General features: G+C 42.6%; 1 protein-coding gene and 1 pseudogene across 1 annotated transcript in view; both read right to left on the bottom strand.

Annotated features, from left to right (window-relative positions):
* Window positions 1–374: 374 nt before the first annotated feature.
* On the bottom strand, window positions 375–701 carry LOC144766569 (transcription elongation factor 1 homolog pseudogene; annotated as a pseudogene).
* Window positions 702–1,627: 926 nt separating this feature from the next.
* Window positions 1,628–21,892, bottom strand: part of LOC144767635 (cell adhesion molecule CEACAM2-like) — a 30,552-nt gene continuing 10,287 nt past the window's right edge. Inside the window, 3 exon segments of the mRNA XM_078651034.1 lie at window positions 1,628–1,719; window positions 1,722–1,780; window positions 1,833–2,097. Coding sequence (XP_078507160.1) covers window positions 1,628–1,719; window positions 1,722–1,780; window positions 1,833–2,097 — 416 coding nt within the window.

Genomic DNA, 21,892 nt, shown 5'->3' with positions numbered 1-21,892 from the left:
CCCTTCCACCAACGAAAAAGGTGGCTGTGGCACGCTGGGGCTTAGCCACCCCTCGTCGCCAAATGTTGTGTCGTGGGGCCCTAGGCCCACATGGTGATGAATGACTGCGACACAGACACCAGTTAGTTAGATTGTTAGTGAGCCACGAGCTCGAGCGCTCGGCTCTATTTATTAGCTGTGTCACGTGATGTCGTGACATCAGTGGTGGGTGGGTGTTTAGTGTAGCTTTACAATTTAACCCTTGCCTGTGTCTGCTAGGACACAACACTTTTGACAAAACTACCAAGGAGCACAAGGATGTTCATCAAACTCCCCGATAAAAGTCAACTCAACAAACATGAAGAGTTGCAGCATTCAAACTTGTCAATGGCTTGTTGACAATCAGTAAAGAGATGCCAACAGTTTGGGGGGAAAGAGCTCAAAATCGGCAGGGAGCCGCCGCACCAATGCTACTGATTGGCTGCTTCACATGCATCTATCCAATCGCTGTATACATCGACTGCTTCCGAGAGATAGGTTATGGGAGTTTGAAATTCTTTTAGACACACAGTACAGGAAATCACCCCTGTATTTCGAGTTCGATCCATTTTTACGTCGCATGAATTCTCGTGGTTACAGAAGGGACAGATAAACTGAGCATCCAAATTCCCTCTCATCTTCTTCTTGGGAGGGGGCTTTCGCTTCGATTTACGGCGACCCATCTTGACCTAGTGTTATTTTCTTCGCCACCAGGTCTCCAAAGACAAGAAGTCCACGTTCCGTTACGCACGGCGCGAGACAGGAACCGGAAATAGAGAACAACCCAAAGACCATGCGTACCGTTCGCGGTGTTCTCCCTGTTCGCCGTGTTCTCATCTTTCTGCTTGTTTTCAGCTAATATACCTTGTCATTGAATTCCCCCCTAAATCTATTCATCTTCATATTTGACAGAGGAAACAAACAGTTCACTGCATTGACTAAGGCTTAAAAAAGGCATTCTATTGTGCAGTGGTCTTGGCTGAGGACATTATTAAAGGCATCTGTGAGAATGAGGAGACAAGAGAGCATTGCGACAAAGAATGAGAGAAGGTCAGAGGAGAGAAGAAGGGCGGGAGGGACAGAAAGAGAAAGGACATTGGGAGCACAGATATCATCTACTGGTGTGCAAGAGTAAGCAGATATCCCCAAGGACTGCCTGCACAATCTCTAATCATCATTTGACAGCATAAATGTCTTACTCTCTTTAATAGCTTGTTATTTGTGCCAGTTACCAATGACTGCTCTTGACATGCTGCAAACCCAGGTATTTTGAGATAGATTATTTAAGAAAATGTATATTCCCCCTGAAGGGTTCAAGGAGAAGGTGATATTACTACTAAGATGCTACCAATATTAGCAATTAAATGATGCCACTGACTGAAAGGAAAGGAGAAAATCAATGAGGGAAAAAAGATCAATAACAAAAGAGGAAAAATAATTAAGAAAGTTATGTATGAAGGCTCAGGGTGAGATGCTAAATTGGCACCTATACTTTCAGAAATTATTTCAACCTGGAAGAAGCAGGCTTGGAGTTTATTTATGCCTGGAGTACTTTCCCTTACAGTTATAGAGTCAAAAGCCTTTGCAAACAAGCCGGTGGCTGTGTTCTCTAGCAGGTCTCTTCAGTGCCATTGAGAAGCCACTGGTACCGCGGTGCTGGGACAGACCCCGCGGTACTGGATAAAGAGAGTTTATACCCCCTTGTAACCACTGAGAGGGTGGTGGATCAATCTTCAAGTCCTCCGGCCCATGTGTAATGGAACAGAGAGAGGTGGTAGAGAGTGGAACTCTGGGGTTACTTGCAGGCAACAACCAGAGTCTGGGGGTCACTCGCTCTGTTGCTGACAGGGTTCATGGTCACACACTGGTCGGTCCCTGAATCCCGAAGGAACACATTGGGGATGGTCAGGGTTCTATAATCTGGGGACTGAATGCTAGATCCAGGTAGAGCTGAAGTGCTATTAAAGTACCAGAGAATTGTGACAGACGCGCTCGAGGTGTCACAGGTTACCTCCGCCTGACCCCAGTTCTCCACCAGTGGCGAGCTCACATATTTCACTGTAGGTTTAGTCATCAGCTCTGCACCCAGAATAAAGACTCAAGATTATATTGTGAGCAGTGGGCTTGTATCTCTATAAGAATACATCAGATTTAGGAATGGAAAGGGCGAGATTCTCCCCACATCGGTTCACCACGTTATTACATAGATTCAATTATATGTTAAGGGTGCCATAATCCCAAGAGTCACCTTATGTCCTTTTTGGAAACAGACAAGAAAACTGAGCCTTAAATGAGTGACAATAAAGCCTAATCAGAGCCTTGCACTTTCACATCTCTTGCAACCTGCCCCAAACTAATGCATATATTGAGAGCCGGACGGCCGCCAGACCTCAAACACCCCGTCCAAGAGTGAACCCACCATTCACTGATGACAGCCCATGGTCTGGGAAAGACATGGCTTGGTAGTTCGGACTGTACTGTTCCCATGAGGCACAGGGTCAGAGCTGAATTGCATATAGCCAGTGTCTATCCCAGGGTGGTGTGGAGTGCAAAAAAACAATGGATATAGGCCCAGATCCTTGTACTGGGGTGAGTGTATGACATTGTTCTACATTCTGTCCATCAACTGTGTTTTTGCAATTTTCACCTCGCGTGGGCTGGGTATGCTCAGACGTGAGTCCCAGGCTGTCCACACCACTGGAGTCAAGCTATCCAGGCTGAATGAAGGCTGTTAGCCAGAAACCGGTCCTTGGATGCTTGATTCCGGTCTGGGAAAGACATGGCTTGGTAGTTCGGACTGGACTGTTCCCATGAGGCACAGGGTCAGAGCTGATTTGCATATAGCCAGTGTCTAACCCAGGGTGGTGTGGAGTGCAAAAAAACGATGGATTTAGGCCCAGATCCTTGTACTGGGGTGAATGTATGACATTGTTCTACATTCTGTCCATCAACTGTGTTTTTGCAATTTTCAGCCCATGTGGAGATGCATTGCTGCTTAATTTAACAGGTTGTCCTTGTAGAGTGACATAGAGACAACCGTCCATTCACAGCACATTAACACCCTCAAGCTGGAAATTTGTGTTTGTAGGCAAGCATTTTCCGGGAGCAAATTTTGCCACCTTTGACGACAGATCTCTATTCAAGAACATAAATACCTATAGACGGTAAGGCGAATACTTAACTGAGTGTGATAATCATAGAATTTAGAGCTAAATATGAAAGAGTCTCTCTTGAATGATGAAAGAAGTTAATTCATTCAAAATAGAGTCCACTCTGCCATTGGGAGGGCTGGAAGCAACAGAGCAGGGGTCTCTTCAGACCTCTGGATGATGGCATACAAAGGAACAGAGGATTCTCAGTCATAAGACACCACTGGGAACTTGTTTGGAGGGGACAGGAAAGGAAAATAAAAGAAAGTAAGATTGACAGTTGTTGCATCATCAGATGTTGCCCCATACGTACATATTTATGTACATACACCATGAAGATCCTAAAAAATGATAGGTTGTTAAGTCAACCAGTGTTTAGAAAACTGTAATGTACAATGCATGGTTTTGCTATCCTTTCCTTCATGCTTTCTGGGGTGAAGGAGGTGACACAGTGCAGCATAAGCTGCATTTAGAATCAGGACATGATCTATATAAAATACACATTTTGATGACATTTTTGGAGCTTGGGTAAATGTTTTCCAAGCTCCATGGTATTAGGAGTGTCACTATGAGAGCTACTGACAAACAAGTTACTAAATCACAAATGTGGAGTTTCAGTACGGTGCATTTGAGGACATAGAATATATTAAATGGCTTCTGGTTCAATCCTGATGTGAGTTCAGAGGAACACACATCACATCACATCAGATAAGTAGTCTTTATTGTCCAATTAATATAACTCATTACAATCATGAAGAATAAAAATAGCACATTTCTTAAACAGGGTCATCAAAAAGAATTTTTGAACAAATATACTACAAATATTAAGATAATTTAGCAATGACATGCCATACTGGACCCTTGAAACCATATAAAACATCATAAAAGTAATATTTCAATTAATTATGTAACAACTCTAAATCATAATAATAAAGAGTCTGCTCCATACGGTTTGGCCATTCCGAATGCCGTCGGTTTCAGATTAGGATATTCTTAACACCTAACTCGCATCGTAATCGGTCGGACGGAAACCTTTCAGATTCAGTCGGAAAGACATGTTCCTGATCCGAAAAGGATGGAGCAAATGCCTTTAGGAGGCCTTCCAAACCGCATCAGAATTGGCCCCCCCAGTCGTAACGAGCTTTACTTATTACAAACAGTTCGGTTTTACTTTAACTGACACCCATCTTACACCGGTACAATAGCAATACTAATCCAACAACAAGGTTAATATAACCATTTATTATTCCTGTATCACGGGCAGAACATCAGCCTCGGTCAGTTTGTTCTCAGCTATAAGGATGAATTAAAAATAATTATTTCTTGAAGAAGTGATTTGTCCAAAGAAGCCTGATATAATTGCTTGGCGGCACGTTCTTCCTCCTATTTCCTTAAAAATGGGTGTTAACAGTATTTGCCTCTCTTATCGCAATCTGGGAAAAATACATACAATATGCAATAGTGTTTCCTTGACACAACCACATAATCTAAAATGTTGTGTTTGCCAATTTTGTACCCATCTCGGAGTCTCATCCATTGTTGGATAGCGGCCAAATCTTAACATAAGATATCTGACTGGTGCATTTATTTTACTTAGAAGTCCTTAGTAAAGTGACACTACATGTACACAGGGCCTGTAAATGAAATGCTAGTAGTAGGCCAGCAGTGTTCATTCTGCCACCCACTAAGGTAGCTTTAAAGCATATTGAAACGTGTCTCAGGCCTGCATTGCATTCTGTAGTGCAGTTGTAAACTGCAAAATCAATCTGGCAAATAAAGCTTTTACCATGTTTAAACCTTGCTTTTTAATATATAAAAGTCACCCCTAAGGTAGGCCCTTAACAGACCATAGGGCAGGGTGTGTTGTATTTAAAAAGGTGGGTATGTGTTTTTAAGTTTTACACGTCCTTGTAGTGAAAAGCACGCAAATTGGCTTTCCTCAAATCTAAGACTATGTCTCCCTTTGGTTAACAATGGGTTAACTTTTTACATTTAATATGTGCTAACTTTTGATTGGGAAATTGAATTTTGGAATCAAATGAATTGTAATTTAAAATATTCTTAATGGAAAGGTCTGATTTTTACTCACAAATCTGCATACGCCACTTTTTGAAAGTTTGCATTTTCTTGTCCTACCCATTTGGTTCCTGCTGCTAGTGCCCTTGATAACATGGCCCTGCTGTTAGATGTTGTGTATTCCTCCCATATAGTGTGACAGTAGGGCTTAGGTGTGGGCAGGATGGGCCACCCTGACAGAATGATTGGAGGAGCTGCTTTTTCGTGAATATAGATTTTTTGGACCTTTTGGAAGGAAGGAACCTTCCAGAACCAGATGTAGGGTTAGCCTGAAGATTCCCCTACTACAAAAGCTGGCACCAGCTATAAATATTGGGCCATCAGTGCATCTCTTCAGCTCAGTCCTGGACCTGCAGAGATCACTAGAAGCCCTGTCTTGTATCCCAGAGGACTGCCATGCTGCTTCAGGCCTGCTTTCCACAATAAAAGGGTCAGCATGGCTGCTACCAGATGAATGCCCTGCTGTTGAATTCACATTTCTCCCCAAAGAAATACCATTTTACTTGAGGCCTTCCTTGCTGCTTTACCCCTGGACTACCAAAGTGACCCCAAGCGATAGTTTTCTGACCTCCTATGGAAGCTACAGAGACATGTCCAGCTCCAGAGACCTTGCACCCTGTAGCTGGCCTCTGCTAGACTCCTGTCCCTTGAAGTGGTGCCCCTCCAGTCCTTGACCATTTGTGGTGGTGCTCAAGTTGCTACTCCTGACAAACCCTAAATGGTGGGATTTAGAGAATTTTCCACCAAAAGTGACCTGAGGCCCGACAGAAGACCAGGACATGCCTGCCAATCTGCCCAAAGTTTATTGCCAGTTGGCCTGACTCCTCGACAGCGCACGCTAGGTTCTTCTCCACAGCAGTATCCTGGTCAGCGTGACCTCTTAGGAAAGATATCCGGCCTTCTGGAGACCGTGTTGGCTACAGACAGCATATTTGTCCTACTGGAGTTCTTCAACTTCCAAACAAAAAGTGACAAAGTGCGGAAGTAGAATTCTCCAACGCAACTCCATCCAGAGTCTCCCCAATGGGTATTCAGACAAATATTGAGTCAATGATAACGACTGACACAAATATTTTGTTGCAAATATCGTGAAACAGAAATATCATGAACAAGAATATCATGAACAATTATATAGATTTTAAGGTAAGTAATACCGATGTTAAAAATATTGTTGTGTGGTGTGGTTACGGTGCCAATTTGTGTTTCTGACCAATGGTCTGGTGAGTCACTAGAGCCTATCATTGTGCTCAGTGCATTCTTTTTGACAAGTGGCCGGCCACAGGGGATTTTGCCGCATAGTGAGAGGTCGCACTTGCCATCTTGGAATGCGATGGGCGTGTATCCTCACAGCACATTTTATTATCAGAGAATGTTTTTGTGTGCTCTCTGTTCAACATCAGTAAGTCTTATTTTTATTATTACTTAACCCATTTTTCATGTCTTGGCTCAAATAGCTTCTCTATTATATGTGAGTGGTTATTTCTGTTCTCCTTACTTGCTATGTGCTTTAGTTTTATTTTTCCTGGGCATTTTTCCTTTCAGCTTTTCTGGCCCTTGCATATATTTGTTGTGGTATAATCTCCTTTTTCAGCAACAGTGCCTCAATTTAATATAATTTTTTCACCCATATAGAGGGACAATACGGAACCTTAAGCTTTCCAGTGCCAGATTCTAATCATAACAGCAAGGATGACATTGCTTCTCAGAAATCTGAGTCTTATTCGGGTACCATTCCTAAATTCTAACATAATACCAAACTGGAGGTGGGTACAAATAAACAACCTAAAATTGACCATCCCTCACCAGTTAAGCCTGCATCTACATCTATGAAGGTCATACTTGATGAAATGTGTGCGTAGAGGACTTTTATGGAAGAGACTACTAAACGTTACAACAATTGGATGATAAACGGTCTTCTCTTGAGTCACGTGTTTTTCTGGTAGAGAAAATAACTGAGATGCATATTTACAAGATCCTCTTTCCACCAGAACAGCACTTTCAGTGACGCTGTGGTGGCGATAGGGGCTTCGCCACATTTACAAGGCAGCGTTAAACCACTTAATGTGGCTTAACACTTCGCTGTACTTAGCGTGAAAGGGGACGGCAATGGGCATTGTGGTGGGAGTTTCACTGCAACACCCATTGATTTTCATGCTGCCCCCTATTTACAAGGGTGGCGTAAATAGGAGGCTCTGTTAAAATTAAGACCAGGGAAAACCTGGTCTTAAACAGGCGAAAAAAGAAGAAATGCTTTATTTCTCCTTGTTTTTGCCATTTTCACGTGTGTTGCATTGTGCAGCACACACAGAAACAGGACCTTGCCATTGATTGTTTATGTGCAGGAAGGTAACCCTTTCTGCACATAAACACATAAACAATAAATAAAAACAAAGTTTTGCAACTCCTTTGTGTGTTGCATTAAGCAGCACACACAGAAGTTACAAACCACCATTACTGATTGTTTATGTGCAGGATGAGACACATTCCTGCTTATAAACAATCTTCCCCTCAAAGCAGACACCCTTGGACAATGGTGCCTGTGTTGGCGCAAGGCTGCTAAGTTTAGCACCAGTATAGGAAAAACACTGGGCTGCACCATCTTGTTGTAAATATGGTGCAGCCCTACATTTCTGAAGTGGCTGAGTGCGACGTTAACCCAGGAAGGCTAACAGGGCACTCCCTCACTTCATTGTAAATATGCCCCTGAGAATCTGCAGCAATCATCTTTGCACATTTTACATCCAGAATTGGAAATATCTCTACTTTAAAAGCACACTGAGGATCTTGAAAATCGCAGAAATAATTTATGCATTTATGGGCTTCCAGAAAAGTTGGAGAGATCGAATCCGATCAAATATATTCAAACCTTTTTATTAAAGCTCCTTTGCATTCCTATATCTGTTCCTCTTAATATACAAAGAGCACATAGACTAGGTACTAGAGTTTCTACAAAGCCGTGAGGAGTCATTCTGTATACATTGAATACACTGACTTACTACAAGTTTTGTCTGCTGTCAAATCTAGAAACAAATTATTTGGGCCAGTCATAGATTGTTTTTCTCTCAGGATGTCGCTAAAGTCAATGCTGATCACCGGAAACAATTTTGGATATGCGACCTCAGTTAACGGCCATAAATGCCTGCTTCGATCCAATTCATTCTTGCTTGTTTAAGGTGACATAAAAGTATAAAACAACAACTTATGAGGAGCCTGTTGCACTTAGGAAAGTTCTTCAACTGCACAGAGGAGAAGATATGGACACTTCCAAAATTACTTGATATCTCTTGGTTTTTCTTGTTCTTTTATTCTGAATAATGCTTATGTATGGTTCTTCTCGTTTGATATGCTATAATGTTATTTTTTTTCTTGTTAGCATTGTCTAATCTAGTACTGTTTTTTCCTTTAATACAGGTTATTATCTCAGCATTTTGTCTCAATCACATTTCTACTTTGTCTGGTGTATTCACTTTCGTCAAGGCTGCTGTGCTGTCCTGTGGAGTTTGGATGTAGTCGCCACAGACCCCTTGCTGTCGCCACCCTCCCTTTAGTTTCTGCGTTTTGTAGGTCTGTTTTTCAGTCATAATTTGTATGACTTGTACTGTCTTTTTTTTTTGTTTCACTTTTTTCTTACAGGTGTTTTTTTCTCCTTTTTCAACTCACTCTTACTCTCCTTTCTTTCTTTCTTTTCTATTTTCTTTTCCTCTTTCTTTGGCTGCCTTATCCCCCTTAATTTCCCTTCTTCTTCCAGTATGCAAACATGTTATTCTTTCCCCTATTATGATCTTTTGCTTCTTAAATTGGTTACTAAAGACGTTATAAATGCAAACACTTATTATGATATCTCATTCCAGGTCACCTTGTTGAAAATTGAAGGGTTAGGTAACCCTATTAAACGGCAAGAGGGTATTATCTCATTTAGACAAACTAAAATCTGATGTTGCCTTACTACAAGAAACACGTCTTTCAGACATAGAAGCTGCCAAATTAAAATGATGATGGATTAGTAGCCTACTTGCTTCACCTGCTAAGGGGGAAATAAATGGTCAACTCATTCTTTGTCATAAGAATTCAAGTTACTGTTGTCTCCCAGGATTCTGATTCTGATGGTTGTTGGATTGATGGTAAACTGTTAGTTGATAATGTGCATTCAACAATTTTTAATGTGTATGGTCCAGTTTTGGTTGATAATACTTTTTGGGCAAAAATATCTGATAAATTAACAATATGTGACAATGATTATATTATATTTGGTGGTAATTGCAATCAAGAGTATGATTCTGTAAGAGATGGAAATTCAAAAGTTATATTTGTTCATACTAGTATTTATTTACAGCTCAGATCTGCAATTCAGCATAAATCACTAGTTGGTAGTTGGAAATTATGCCACCCTGATCTCTGGAAATACAACTTTTATTTAAACTCATATAATTCACAATCTTGCATAGATTATCTTTTCCTCAGAAAACTCATTGGCCCAGCATGTTCATCATTCTGATATAGGATCTATACTCCTATTCAGCGTTTTAATAACACAGTTCATTCGGATGCTAATTTCACCTCCTAATATGGATATTTTGTTTCTGATTTATTTTACTATTCACAACACTACAGACTCTTCTTTCGCAATGGTTTGGGATTCCTTCAAGCCAGCAGCCAGAGGATTTATAATTTAATTCAGTCTCTCAAAAGAAGAAATATAAGCAATCCCAATCATACCAATTACTTTTCTCTATTAAGAAATACGAGCATGCCTATTAACAGTCTGGTGATAAGACTTCTTTGCAACAATTGATCGATGCCAACATTAATTTGAATAGATTAATTACTAATGCTGCCTCTAATTTGTCTTGTTGAAAAGTAATGCTCATTAGTATGGTGGTAAAAATAAAATGGGGCAAGTACCCGCAAATTATTTAAAAATTAGGAAAGGTAGAACCAAAATTGAATCTTTACTACAGGGACCACTCTTTTTAAAGATAAGGATATTTTACATGAATTTGCTACTTTTTATATCACTTTATATTCTCGTGAAACGCAACCTTTGGAATCGGATCTGACTAACTATTTTCAATTTATTGCCTCTCCTTCTTCCTGTCACATTGATTTTGATCCCTTAGTGGCTGATATTTCACTCTCAAAGATATCCTGTGCAGTTTCTGTCCTACGTAGATGGAATGCTCATGGCCTTAATAGCTTCAAAACTTAATTTTATAGCCATTATGTCAAACTTCTTCTCCCCAACCTATTACTTTTATTGAACTTTTTTGCCACTGAAGGGGTTTCTCTTGGCTCCTTTCAAGAAGCTATGATTTCTTTAATTCCCGAAGATAATAAAGATCCCACACAAAGCAAGAAAGATCGTCCCATCCTATTGGTCAATACTGATTAAAAAAAATTCAAAGATTTTGGCTTTACTTTTTGACCCTATCCTACCTGATCGCATCATTCCTGAACAGTCTGCTTTCATTAAGGATTGTTTGGCTTCAGATAATGCTTGAGTTATTTTCAACATCTTAAGCAAGCGTCCTGCGCTGGATCATTCTTTTACTGCTATTGCTTTGGATTTGAAATGGCTTTCGATCGTCTCTGTCGGGACATGATGTTCCAGGCTTTGAAGTGGGTTGGTTTTCCACCCAAGAAGATTGCTCTCATATCCTTGCTTTAACAGCTCCTAGAGCTGCCCTTTTTGTTATTGTTTCAGATTACTTCCCTATATTTAGAAGGGCTCGTCATGGTTGTCCTCTGTACCTTCTTATTATAGCACTTGAACCCTTCTTAACAAAAATTAGACAGGATGAACGTATTTCAGGTTTTTCAACAATGTTGCACCAAATGAAGATGTCAGTGTATACGGATGATATTCGTTTTTATTGCTCTGACCCTGCAACATCCATTCCTCCTTTTCTACTGCAAGTGACTATTTTTTCTCAACAGTCGCGGTATCAGCTCAATCCAGATAAGTTTATGATACTTCCTTTGAATGTCTTGTGTTATAAACAAAGTTGTGCACACACAAGGTTTGCCTGGCAACCCACCAAGATAAAATACTTAGGTTTATGGTTTTCGCAGACCATTAAAGAAACTTTAAAACTGTATTTCGATTCCATTATCAAATCTTTAAGTGATATTATTGACAAATGGCATCCACTCTTTTTTATCTTCGTGTGGTAGAATTGACTCTATTAAAATGATGCCCACTCCCCTTATATTACATGTTATTGCTATGATTATTGTTTCTATTCCTAGTCATTATTTAAAGAAAATAGACTCTATTTAAAAACAAAATTCTTTGGAAAGGTAAATCTCCTCATATATTTATATCCTCGTTAAGAAAAGCTAATTCCAATGGGGGTCTTGAATTTCCAGATTAAAAAAAATATGACTATGCTTTCTCTTTGAAACAGGCAACTCAATTGGATTATTCTAATGTTCGTTTACATCCTCCCCTGTGTTTAGAATTAGAGGAATTCCTCTTTGCACTTTTTGACTTTAAAGTGATTCTTGCTTTTCACTCACCTATATCTCAGTCACAATCTCCTGCTCTTTCTCATTCCTACAACATTTTGAAACCTCTCTTACATATCACATATCCCTCACTCACTACTTTCCTACAGCAATCCAGTTGGCATTATAAAGCACTATGAATTAAGGAATTGTTCCTTCCACTGGTAAGTTTGGCATACCAGGGGCTTACTTTGGTTGATCAACTTCTGTACTTTACTGATCTTCAAACACAATTTTCTTTGTCATCTTTCTCTAAGTCACAATATATTCTTTTACGCAACTCCCTTAACCAATACATTTCCATATTACCATCTACTTTCCTGCCTCCACCTACCTCTATCATTCTTTTTCCTTTGTTCAGGAATAACCGATCAGTATCTGTTATTTATAAATCATTGAAAAATAACCCCTGATAGAGCCATGTCAAAAGCAGAACTAAAATGGGAAATGGATTTGGCGGAATGTAGGCCTACTTTTTTGGGGGGTAAGATTTGGCTTAAAAGCCACAAAACTGCAAATACTGTGAACACTGCTCAAACCCTATATTTTGTTTATTGACGTTTATTACTTACTCCCTCCACTTTAAAATCCTTTTCCCCTGAGGCCACCACATCATGTAGGTCCTGCTCATGTTCCTCTTCAGGTCTTAAATATATGTTATTTGAGTGCCCTACTATTTCTTATTTTCGGAAACTGGTCTGGTCCCTGCTTAATAAGATTTTTAATGTTGCTATCCCTCTCTCCCTCATAATTATTTTCTTAGGTCGTTTGGCACCTCAATGTCCTTGTTCAATTCCAGGTTTTAGATTAATAGATTTACTATTGGCTATTGCTTTTCATTTAAGTACTCCAAATTGGAAACACACCCAAAATGTTACCTTCAGATCTTGGTGGAACGCCATTTGTTTTCATCCCCGATTGGAAAGCAACTACATTACTCCTGTCTCTCTTGCTATCAAAATTGATCTTTTATGGCTTCCAATACCCAAATATGTATCACTTTGTGCCTCTTTCTCTAATACCACTGACTCTGTACCGGATGAAGTACACAAACTAACTTGAATTTTGTTTTCACTCTGACTTTGTATAAAATTTGTACATTTAGTTTTTCAAAATCAAAATAAAAGGGAAATGGTGCTTTAATCTTTTTATGTCTTGTTTGTTGGTCTACAGTTTATTAGATATTGTTATATTTCTTTACTTGATATAAAATGCTACATATTGCTCTCCCCTCTTTTCCCCTTACCCCTTCTCTTACTATACAGTTGTGTTTACACCGTAAAGTTCACATCTTTTCATATCTTCTCTTCATTTGTTTTTTTAAATCATTTTGAATGCTTCAAATCCATTACCTCTGTTTTGTTCTGAAGATACATGTAATTGTACATTTGCTGTTCCTGTATTGTTTTCCCAATAAGCTCAAACTTGAAAAATAATATGTGAGTGGTGTGGTGAAGGAGTAACGATCCACTGATTACTGTCACCGCCAAAGAAAAAATCCACTTGCACTCCAGATTGGTCTTGATCACGGTTAGGGCTAATCCACCTTTTTTAGTCTATTTATACACATACGCCCATACTGCCTGTACTGGTGCATTCTGGGAGGTTTAGTTTACTGATTATAGTGATTATTAATTTGTGAAAAAACAAATTTCATGAAACCCTCATTGGTCTTATTGTCACTTAAGATTTTTCTGTTTGATTATTACAGTTCTTAAAATCGATTTTGGCTCTGTAGTGAATTGTCATGGGTACAATGACAAAGAAATCCAGAACAAAAAAGAGGGCACTGAACACATTGTACATATGACAATGTGGACAGGTGGATCAATACTAACCATAATCCAGAGCAATCTGGTTGAAACACGTTAGTTTGTGAGCCCCTCGGGGATGGGGTCCTAGGAGCGAATATAAATGAATGGAAGTGGCCATTTTTTTTTTAGAACAGTTTGGAGTGGTGATCCTAACGTGGTGCTCAGCACGGCCCCCTAGTTTGAATGCACTGGGTGCACAGCTCTCAGCGTGACCCCCTAGTGTGAACGTGCTGGGTGCGCGGCTCTCAGCGCGGCACCCGAGTACTTCACAGGTCTTTAAAATATCATTTACCTGTTAATGAGGCTTTGTTGTGTTTTCAGCCCTTCTTAGAGCCCCTGCCTCTCCATGACATTTTTATCAGTCTCCCCTGAAATTTGGCTCTGGTTGCGTCCCTGACTGGCGTACGCAGGCTCTGTCGACTCCGCTTACGCTTACAGAATTCCATAGATTCTATCCATCATATGTCAATGATCCAGTTGTGGGGGCTGGGAATACCTTGCAGACAGCATTCTGGGCCTTTTATTACCGGTGCTTCACGGACCCAGCAGCTCCCTTTAGGGGATCCAGTCGAAGGGACTCCGGGGATCCAACAGTCAGAATTCCTTGATCCAGAGATCAACGACCTGGGAGGGTATCCACACAATGAGAATTTTAAGCTCCTGGACTCGGTTTTCCAGGCATCTGTGCGGTATTCCCCGTAGACAGTATCCAGATTTTAGTGGGCGGGAACCCAGGGTACTAGAGCAAAGGCTGTTGGGATCCTGTAGCAAAGAAGGCGGGTGCCTCAGGAACATGAGCAGTGCCTACTTACGCTCCGTGTGTAGCATTGGCTCTCCCGAGGCTTGGTTTGCCACCCTGACGCTCCATCAGGTTTGCCACTAGTTGGCAGCCAATTAGAGCCAAGTTTGTGCTCGGGGGTTAGGCTCCGCCAACATATGTACTTATCCAATCACTCCACCAATCCCCAAGCACTTATAAATTCACCATACACTCTCCTTGCATTACTGTAATCACCCAGTCTCTACCCATGTACTCATAGAATGACCCAGACAAAGTTACATAACACGATCTTCCCCACTGACAGAGGTAACATGGTTGCGTGCGCAGTCAACAGCACAATGTAATGTGGTAGGGCCCTGGGCAATAATGCATACATAATGAACACACGGACACAGTTACATAGATAGTGGAACTGGCTACAGGCACGTGCTCCCGACCCCTTTTTATTGCCAGCGTCACATGTCCAGTGACGCCTGTGCTGGATGCCGGTGCGTGAGTGTAAGCCAGCCCTCAGGGAATGGTTGGTGCTGGTAACAACTACAACTGTGATCATTGGATCACACACAGAGATTCAATCATAAAGTATTCATGACTTGTGGTGCACTAAGGTAGGGTCACCAGACCTTAAATCACACACAAAAGATTGTATCGTAAAGGGTCCATGACTTGTGGTGCACTGAGGTAGGGGCACCAGAGATGAGCGTGCTCATGTGAAGAAATTGTTAATGTCCCTTCCGGATGTTCCTGCTGCCTGAGGTGAAATTGTTGCGTCCGGTGTCTACAGCATGAAAGTCAATCATAAAGGGTCCTTGAGTTGTGATGCACAGAGTTAGTGGCAGCTGAAGAGCTCAGCGTGTGCGCAGCCAGTGATGATGGCATTTCCTTGCAGGTCAGGATTGGATTGAATATGTGTTAGACCTGCTGCCCGCAGTGTGGGCCGGAGGCAGCGGTCATCAAGAGCCCACAACCATGTGGCGGTGACTTGAGCTGCACAGTTAGTGGCACCTGAAGCACTCAGCGTGTGTGCAGCCAGCGATGATGCGTCGTCCGGACAGGCCACACTGGATGCAATGTCTGTTGCCTATTGGACTCTGCAATTAATGAATCAAGACTTAATTTGAATTGTGACACCTGCTGACTGCAGTGTAGGCCAGAGGTAGTGGTCAGCAAGTGCACACAGCCACGTGGCATTGACTTGAGCTGCACAGAGTCAGTGGCACCTGAAGCACTCAGTGATGATGCGTCGTCCGGATGGGCCGCACTGGATGCAATGTCTGTTGCCTGCTGGACTTTGCAATTAATAAATGAAGACTCAATTTTACTTGTCAGCCCTGCAGTGTAGGCTGGAGGCAGCAGTCAGCAAGGGCACACAGCTGCATGGTGTTGACTTGAGCTGCACGGTTAGTGCCACCTGAAGCTCTCAGCTTGTGCGCATGTAGCAACAGTGCAATGAATGAATCAAGACTGAATTTGAATTGTGAGCCCTACTGACTGCAGTGTAGACCAGAGGCAGCCGTCAGCTAGGGCCCACAACCACGTGGTGTTGACTTGTGGTGCACTGTGTTAGTGGCAACAGTGGCACTCAGCGTGTGCGTAGCCAGCGATGATGCGTGGTTTGGGCGGGCCGCACTGGGAGCAATGTATTTTGCCTAATGAATTCTGCCTCAATAAGGCCACGTGGCGATGACTTGTGGTGCACTAAGTTAGTGGCATCAGAAGCATTCAGCATGCTCGATATGAATTGTGTGCCCTGGTGTCCGCAGTGTATATCAAAGGCAGTAGTCTGTAAATACATAACTCTGTGGTACTGTGCCTCTGGGTTCACAGGGGGCCTGTGTCGAGGAGGCCGGCGGTCACGGTGGCAGCCTCATGGCAGGTTGAGGGCTGCCGCTCAGGCAGACGCATTGGCCTTCCCAGAAGTGAACCACTCCCAGAGCCCTGGCCTATTTATTCACACTCCTACACAGGAGTAGGGTATGTGGACCAGCCTACTCCGCTTCCGCTTCCAGAGGGGGGACGACACAACTACATGACCGAGATCTTCCCTAGTGCCTGAGGTAACATTGTTGCGTTCACTGTCCAAAACACTACAAGCACCAGCAGTATATGTACACATGGAGAGGTCTGTGCTCTGCATGGTGAGGTTTGTCCAGCACCTCACCGCTACACTTGGCATTGTGTGCATTGTTATTGATGGGTGACTTGCCTTCTTCACACATACTTTGTTCCCATGTCTCCCATCATTCAGCTATTGTGTGGCTGAGGGGACATGCTGTTTTGGTCCGCTGTCCTGTTCTGCGCTGCCTCGGTGGTGGTAGGGGTTTGGTGGTCCGGGGAAAGGTCCTGGGGTGGTGGCAGTGGGTGTTGTGGCATTCTTGGGTGTCGGAGCTGCATGATCAATAGCTCTTTGACATGTGTTGGTCTTCAGATGTGACTCTGGGCTGGGCTCCCTTTCATACTGTAGGTACTCATCCTACCTTACACCAGTAAAAGGCAGATGTTAAATTCTTACTGCTAACGTGGCTTATCGCCTGTTTTTGGATTGCATCACAGATTTGGCTAGTCGTTGAAAATATCGGGAAGTGGTGTTTTTGTGGTTTTTATGCACGGGAACACCTACTCTGCATATCATTAGCTTTAGTTGTCGCTATCATTGGTGGCAATATTTTGTGCAGAAGCTATCGCTGGAAAACTGGCAATATCGGCAGTTTTCACCAGGTTGAGAATGGGATGATAATTCTTTCGCCACTTTTGCTGCGCTAAAGTGCCAATAACTTGGCGATAAGTCCTTGACAATACGCCCCATTGTCTTTTTTTTTCCGTCTGGACTCGTGCACCCAGCCGCTTAAAAAAAAAAATAGTAATAATTGTTGGGCTCTGGGGCTTTTTGTGGCATCCCCTGAGCAGGCCTAGGGGGTCAAGGTGTTTGTACCCTGCCCACTTTTTTTGATTTTTGATTTTTTTTCTTGTGAATCGCATGTAGCTACAACAAAGTCCTAATAAACACAAGGGCCCATTTTAGAGTCACCCTATAACCCAACAGTGGGGACTTATCGCCGAGTTATCTGCACTTTAGCACAGCAAAAGTGGCAAAAGAAGTATCGCCCCATTGCCCACAGGCTGACGGTACCAACATAGCGGACAATCAACATCCCTCCGCAGACAAAGCTGCTGGCTGTGCTGCACCTGTTGGCCTCTGGTACCTTCCAACTAACAACTGCGAGAGTCGGAGGAGTCTCACAGCCAGCCCTATTAAACTTCCTCACACATCTTGGATGCATGTCTACAAAAGCAACGTAGGGCCCCTGTATCCGCACCACCCGCTCGTCCCAATTTGTAGTATTCCTGCACAACCAACCCCAGGCTTTGCTTGACGCCTCTGTGCTCTAGATCCAAGATTGTAATCACTGAAATGGCAGTGCGCCTGGTCATGAAGTCCAGTAATCAACAGTAGTAGAAAAACAGTACTTTATTAGAAAAACATAAATTACCAATACAAAAACACCAAACAACGAGTGACATTCCCAACGGGGAACATCAACTTGTGGATCAAAATAACTGTAGATCGTCCTGGAAATCCCACATCTCCGTATTCAGAAACCTGTTGGATAAATGAAGACAATGGTCAAGCATGACTATGATCACAAATCTGATATGGTACAATGTATTGCACTTGGACAAACTGAATGCTTACAGGTATGATCGATCCTGCACAAAATTACCGTAACAGACGTTTGTGTGGTCGTAACCTTTGGTAGGAAAGAAAAGGAATGTTACAACCACACGAACTTCTGTTACGGTCTCATTATGCAGGATTTATCATACCTGTAAGCATCACGGTTCATTTCAGCTTGATACATCTACATGTTCACTTCACCCACACTGCGCAGGAACAGCTAGAGACCAAGCAAGGGAACCACGCCATATCAGGCTTCCTGCACGTTATCGGGGCAATTGACTGCACATATGTACTACTTGTGCCCCCTGCCGACACTGCACACAATCACTGCAATGGAAATCACACGCATTCCAACAATGTGCAGGCAAACTCTACAATAATGTTGTCGCAAACTTCTCAGGCAGTGTGCATGATTCCTACATCTTTCGCAAGCATCCCAGCCCTGGTCCCTAGACCAGTCCCCCGCCCACCGATGACTGCCCGACCCTGCGTACCCAGACCTCAATGCTCACCTGCTGCCACTGGCGTGTCTCCAAGAGGGCTCATCACGTGCCAGAACAGCCTCCTCAGCCGTCGCTGGATTCCGTGGCACAGGTCCCCAGCGCATCCTGCTGCACCGCGCTGAGGAGTCATGTCTATACAGCCAGCTACCTTTGGCGTACACACGGTCCAGCCGAGCTCACAATTCAAATCGGGTCCTGGTTGCCAGCATGGTGTAACAAGGCCTACGCATCATCGCAGGCTGCACACCCACTCAGCTCTGGTGGCACTAACTTAGTGCAGCTCAAGTCATCGCCACGTGACGAGAGGCCCGTGTCGGACAAAATGCCTTGGCTGCCACCAACTCTGTGCACCTCAAGTCATCACCACATGGCAGGAGGATAGTGCCCGGCAAAGTGCTTCGGCTGCCACCAACTCTGTGCACCTAAAGTCATCGCCACGTGGTGGGAGGCCCGTGTCGGTTAAAGTGCCTCAGTTGCCACCAACATAAAAACCACACGGATACACCCAGATAGAGAGTAGAAATGGCATTGAGCATGTGCGCCCAGCCCTTTTTATTGGCAGGGTCACATGTGCGGTGACGACTGTGCTGCATGGGTGTGGTGTGGGTATAAACCAGCCATGAGGGAGTGGCTGTGGCTGTGGCATGCAGACAACTAGACATTTGATCAGCAGATCACTACAGGGAAGACCTGATACATGTAGCATTTTAGTTCCCTCCTTGTGAGCGTAAGCGGAGGGGGCTGGCTGAAATGCGCATCCTTCACGACTTTACCAATATGGCGGTTTAAATCCAAACACCCACCGAGATAGGTGATAGGTGTGCGACTTCACTTTTTTCTCCCACAAAAAAATAATATATATATATATTAATATTTGAAAAAACAGAAGACATCTTTTTTTAATAACAAACAAAAACATTTTTTAGGATATTAAAATTACAAAATATTAAAAAAAATATTCTTAATTACTGAAAAAAACATAAGTTTAATGAACATTATAACTCGAAATTAGCATTTAAAAAACCTTTAAAATTCACTGAAAAAACATAGCTTTCAGGGACGTTATAGTTAGTTGAAAATTTCTCTGGTACAAAACCATGGAATTTGCCCCGTTATAGTTAGTTCAGCTAATTATAACTCGCACCCCTGCTATGCACTGCTGATGAAGTCATATATTACATCATTCATGCAATGGTCAGTGACATCACTGTTGACATCGCTGATGACATCTTAAATGACATCACTGATGACATCATCCACGTGAAAATCTGATCCACCTCTTCATACTCTAATATAACTTTTGATACACCCACTGTAAAATACAGACTACCATTTACAAAACCATCGACACACCAATACTAGTTACTACATACGCACTCACTGATTCCTAGGTCTACACACACATCTACTCATTCACCCATACAATCACTCATACATGTAGTCACTCATCAATACATTGCTATCATAAGCACTCATACACCTATACAGACACTCACACACCACCACTCACCCAGAGTTACTCACACACCTAGTGAGTCATGCAAAGAATCAATCACACTTCCATTTACTGACCTATATAGTTATACACACACCACATCACTTATTTAAACAGAAACAAATGCATACTTATTCTCTTCTACAATCACTGATACAAGTACACACTCATCCATACAGTCACTTTCACAATCACTGACTCTTACGTATAGTCATTTATATACTTCAACTTTCACACACAACACTGCCTTTTACATATGAGGTTACTTGGACATGTACCATTGAGACATCCATTCACTCACCAACACACCTATACACACACTCGCCCACCCATATAGCTGTTTCCACATGCACTCTTGAACCCATACACACAGTGAGTCAACCACTCAAAAAGCTATGTAGTGACTCACACACCTTCCACCCTTCCACACACACACACCCAGGCACCCATACAAATACTCAGGCAACCAATCGATAACACACATATACACTAATGTAGCTACTGACCAACCCCTGCAGCAGCTTACACAACAGACAGACTGACTGATAGAGACATTCACACAGTTTAATCACTAACCCATGCATTCAGTAAGACACATGTAATCACTCACTTAAACAGTCAGTCACGCACCTACGAAAGCCTCCATCCAGACACTTATACACCCACTCATTCTTCAATACACCTTGGCATATCTTTAATACATATTTAAACTTTAAAGAAAAACACAGTCACTGGATGATGTCATCAGTGATGTCATTTGAGATGTCATCATTGATGTCATCAGTGATGTCATTGACCATGTCATTAATTATGTAATATGTGTCATCATCAGCAGTGCATTTCGGGGGCGTAAGTTATAGATAGCTGAACTAACTATAAGGGGAAGATTTCTATGGTTTTGTACGAGAGAAATGTACAACTAACTATAACATTCCAGAAAACTATGTTTTTTTCATTGAATATATATATATATATATATATATATATATATATATATATATGAAAAAATAAGTATTTTAATGTAGCACACAAAACATACCATCAGCACACTGAAATAATCTCCACAGCCTCGTAAGGACGATACTCTAGCATCACCTTAGGCGGAATCCTCAAGTCCCTGTGTACCATCTAGTGGGGTTTCTTAGGCCTCATTCGATAATGGTGGTGACGCCCAGATGCGGCCCACACTAGTTCCACGCAAGCAAAGTCTATGCTTGATTTTAGTAGTTAGTTATCAGTCTTACTGGACCTAAGGGCAGCCGGCAAACTCCAAAGGACTGAGGCGCTCCTTTGCAGGCTTTGGCCTACAGATGCTGAGGTCTTTCTTTAGTGTTGTGTCAGCTGCCTCAGTCTCCAGACAGCTGCAATGGTGTTGGTCAGCCCTACTCACCTCAGCCAGTGATCTGTAAGTGTCCCTTAACACAGCAAGTCATGGTCTTCTGGCACATGTGTGTCACTATGCTGGTGACGGCCTTACCTTCCCGGCACATTGGTGGATCGACTAAGGCACATCCATGACATACTTGGGTGATTGTCTGAATTTCCTGTTGCCCCCCCCAACTGGCACCGGGGGCCAAGTGACTTGGCGCACATAAGGGCGACTGTCCGAATGGCATAGTGGCCCCACTCCTAGCAGATGGGGAAGTCAAGCAAAATGGCAAGTTCGGGCAGATGTCCTGCATTCCTGCAATGGTCTCAACCGGAGCAAACGTCTCACACTTCACTCATCAGGATCCACTCAACAGGAACCCCGCTGGGTCTCACTCCTGCTAGGCCATCTCCTCCTCCTCACGGAGCCCACTGGTCTGGACAGACAGCCAAACTCTAGGTGCTCTCCTCTTCAAAGGGGAATCTGCTCTTGGCAGGCAGGAAG

Source organism: Lissotriton helveticus, chromosome 7, assembly GCF_964261635.1.
Source record: "Lissotriton helveticus chromosome 7, aLisHel1.1, whole genome shotgun sequence".
NCBI classification, from domain to species: Eukaryota; Metazoa; Chordata; class Amphibia; order Caudata; family Salamandridae; genus Lissotriton; species Lissotriton helveticus.
Note: the sequence above shows the minus strand (reverse complement) of the source record. Positions and strands in the feature narration are given on the sequence as shown.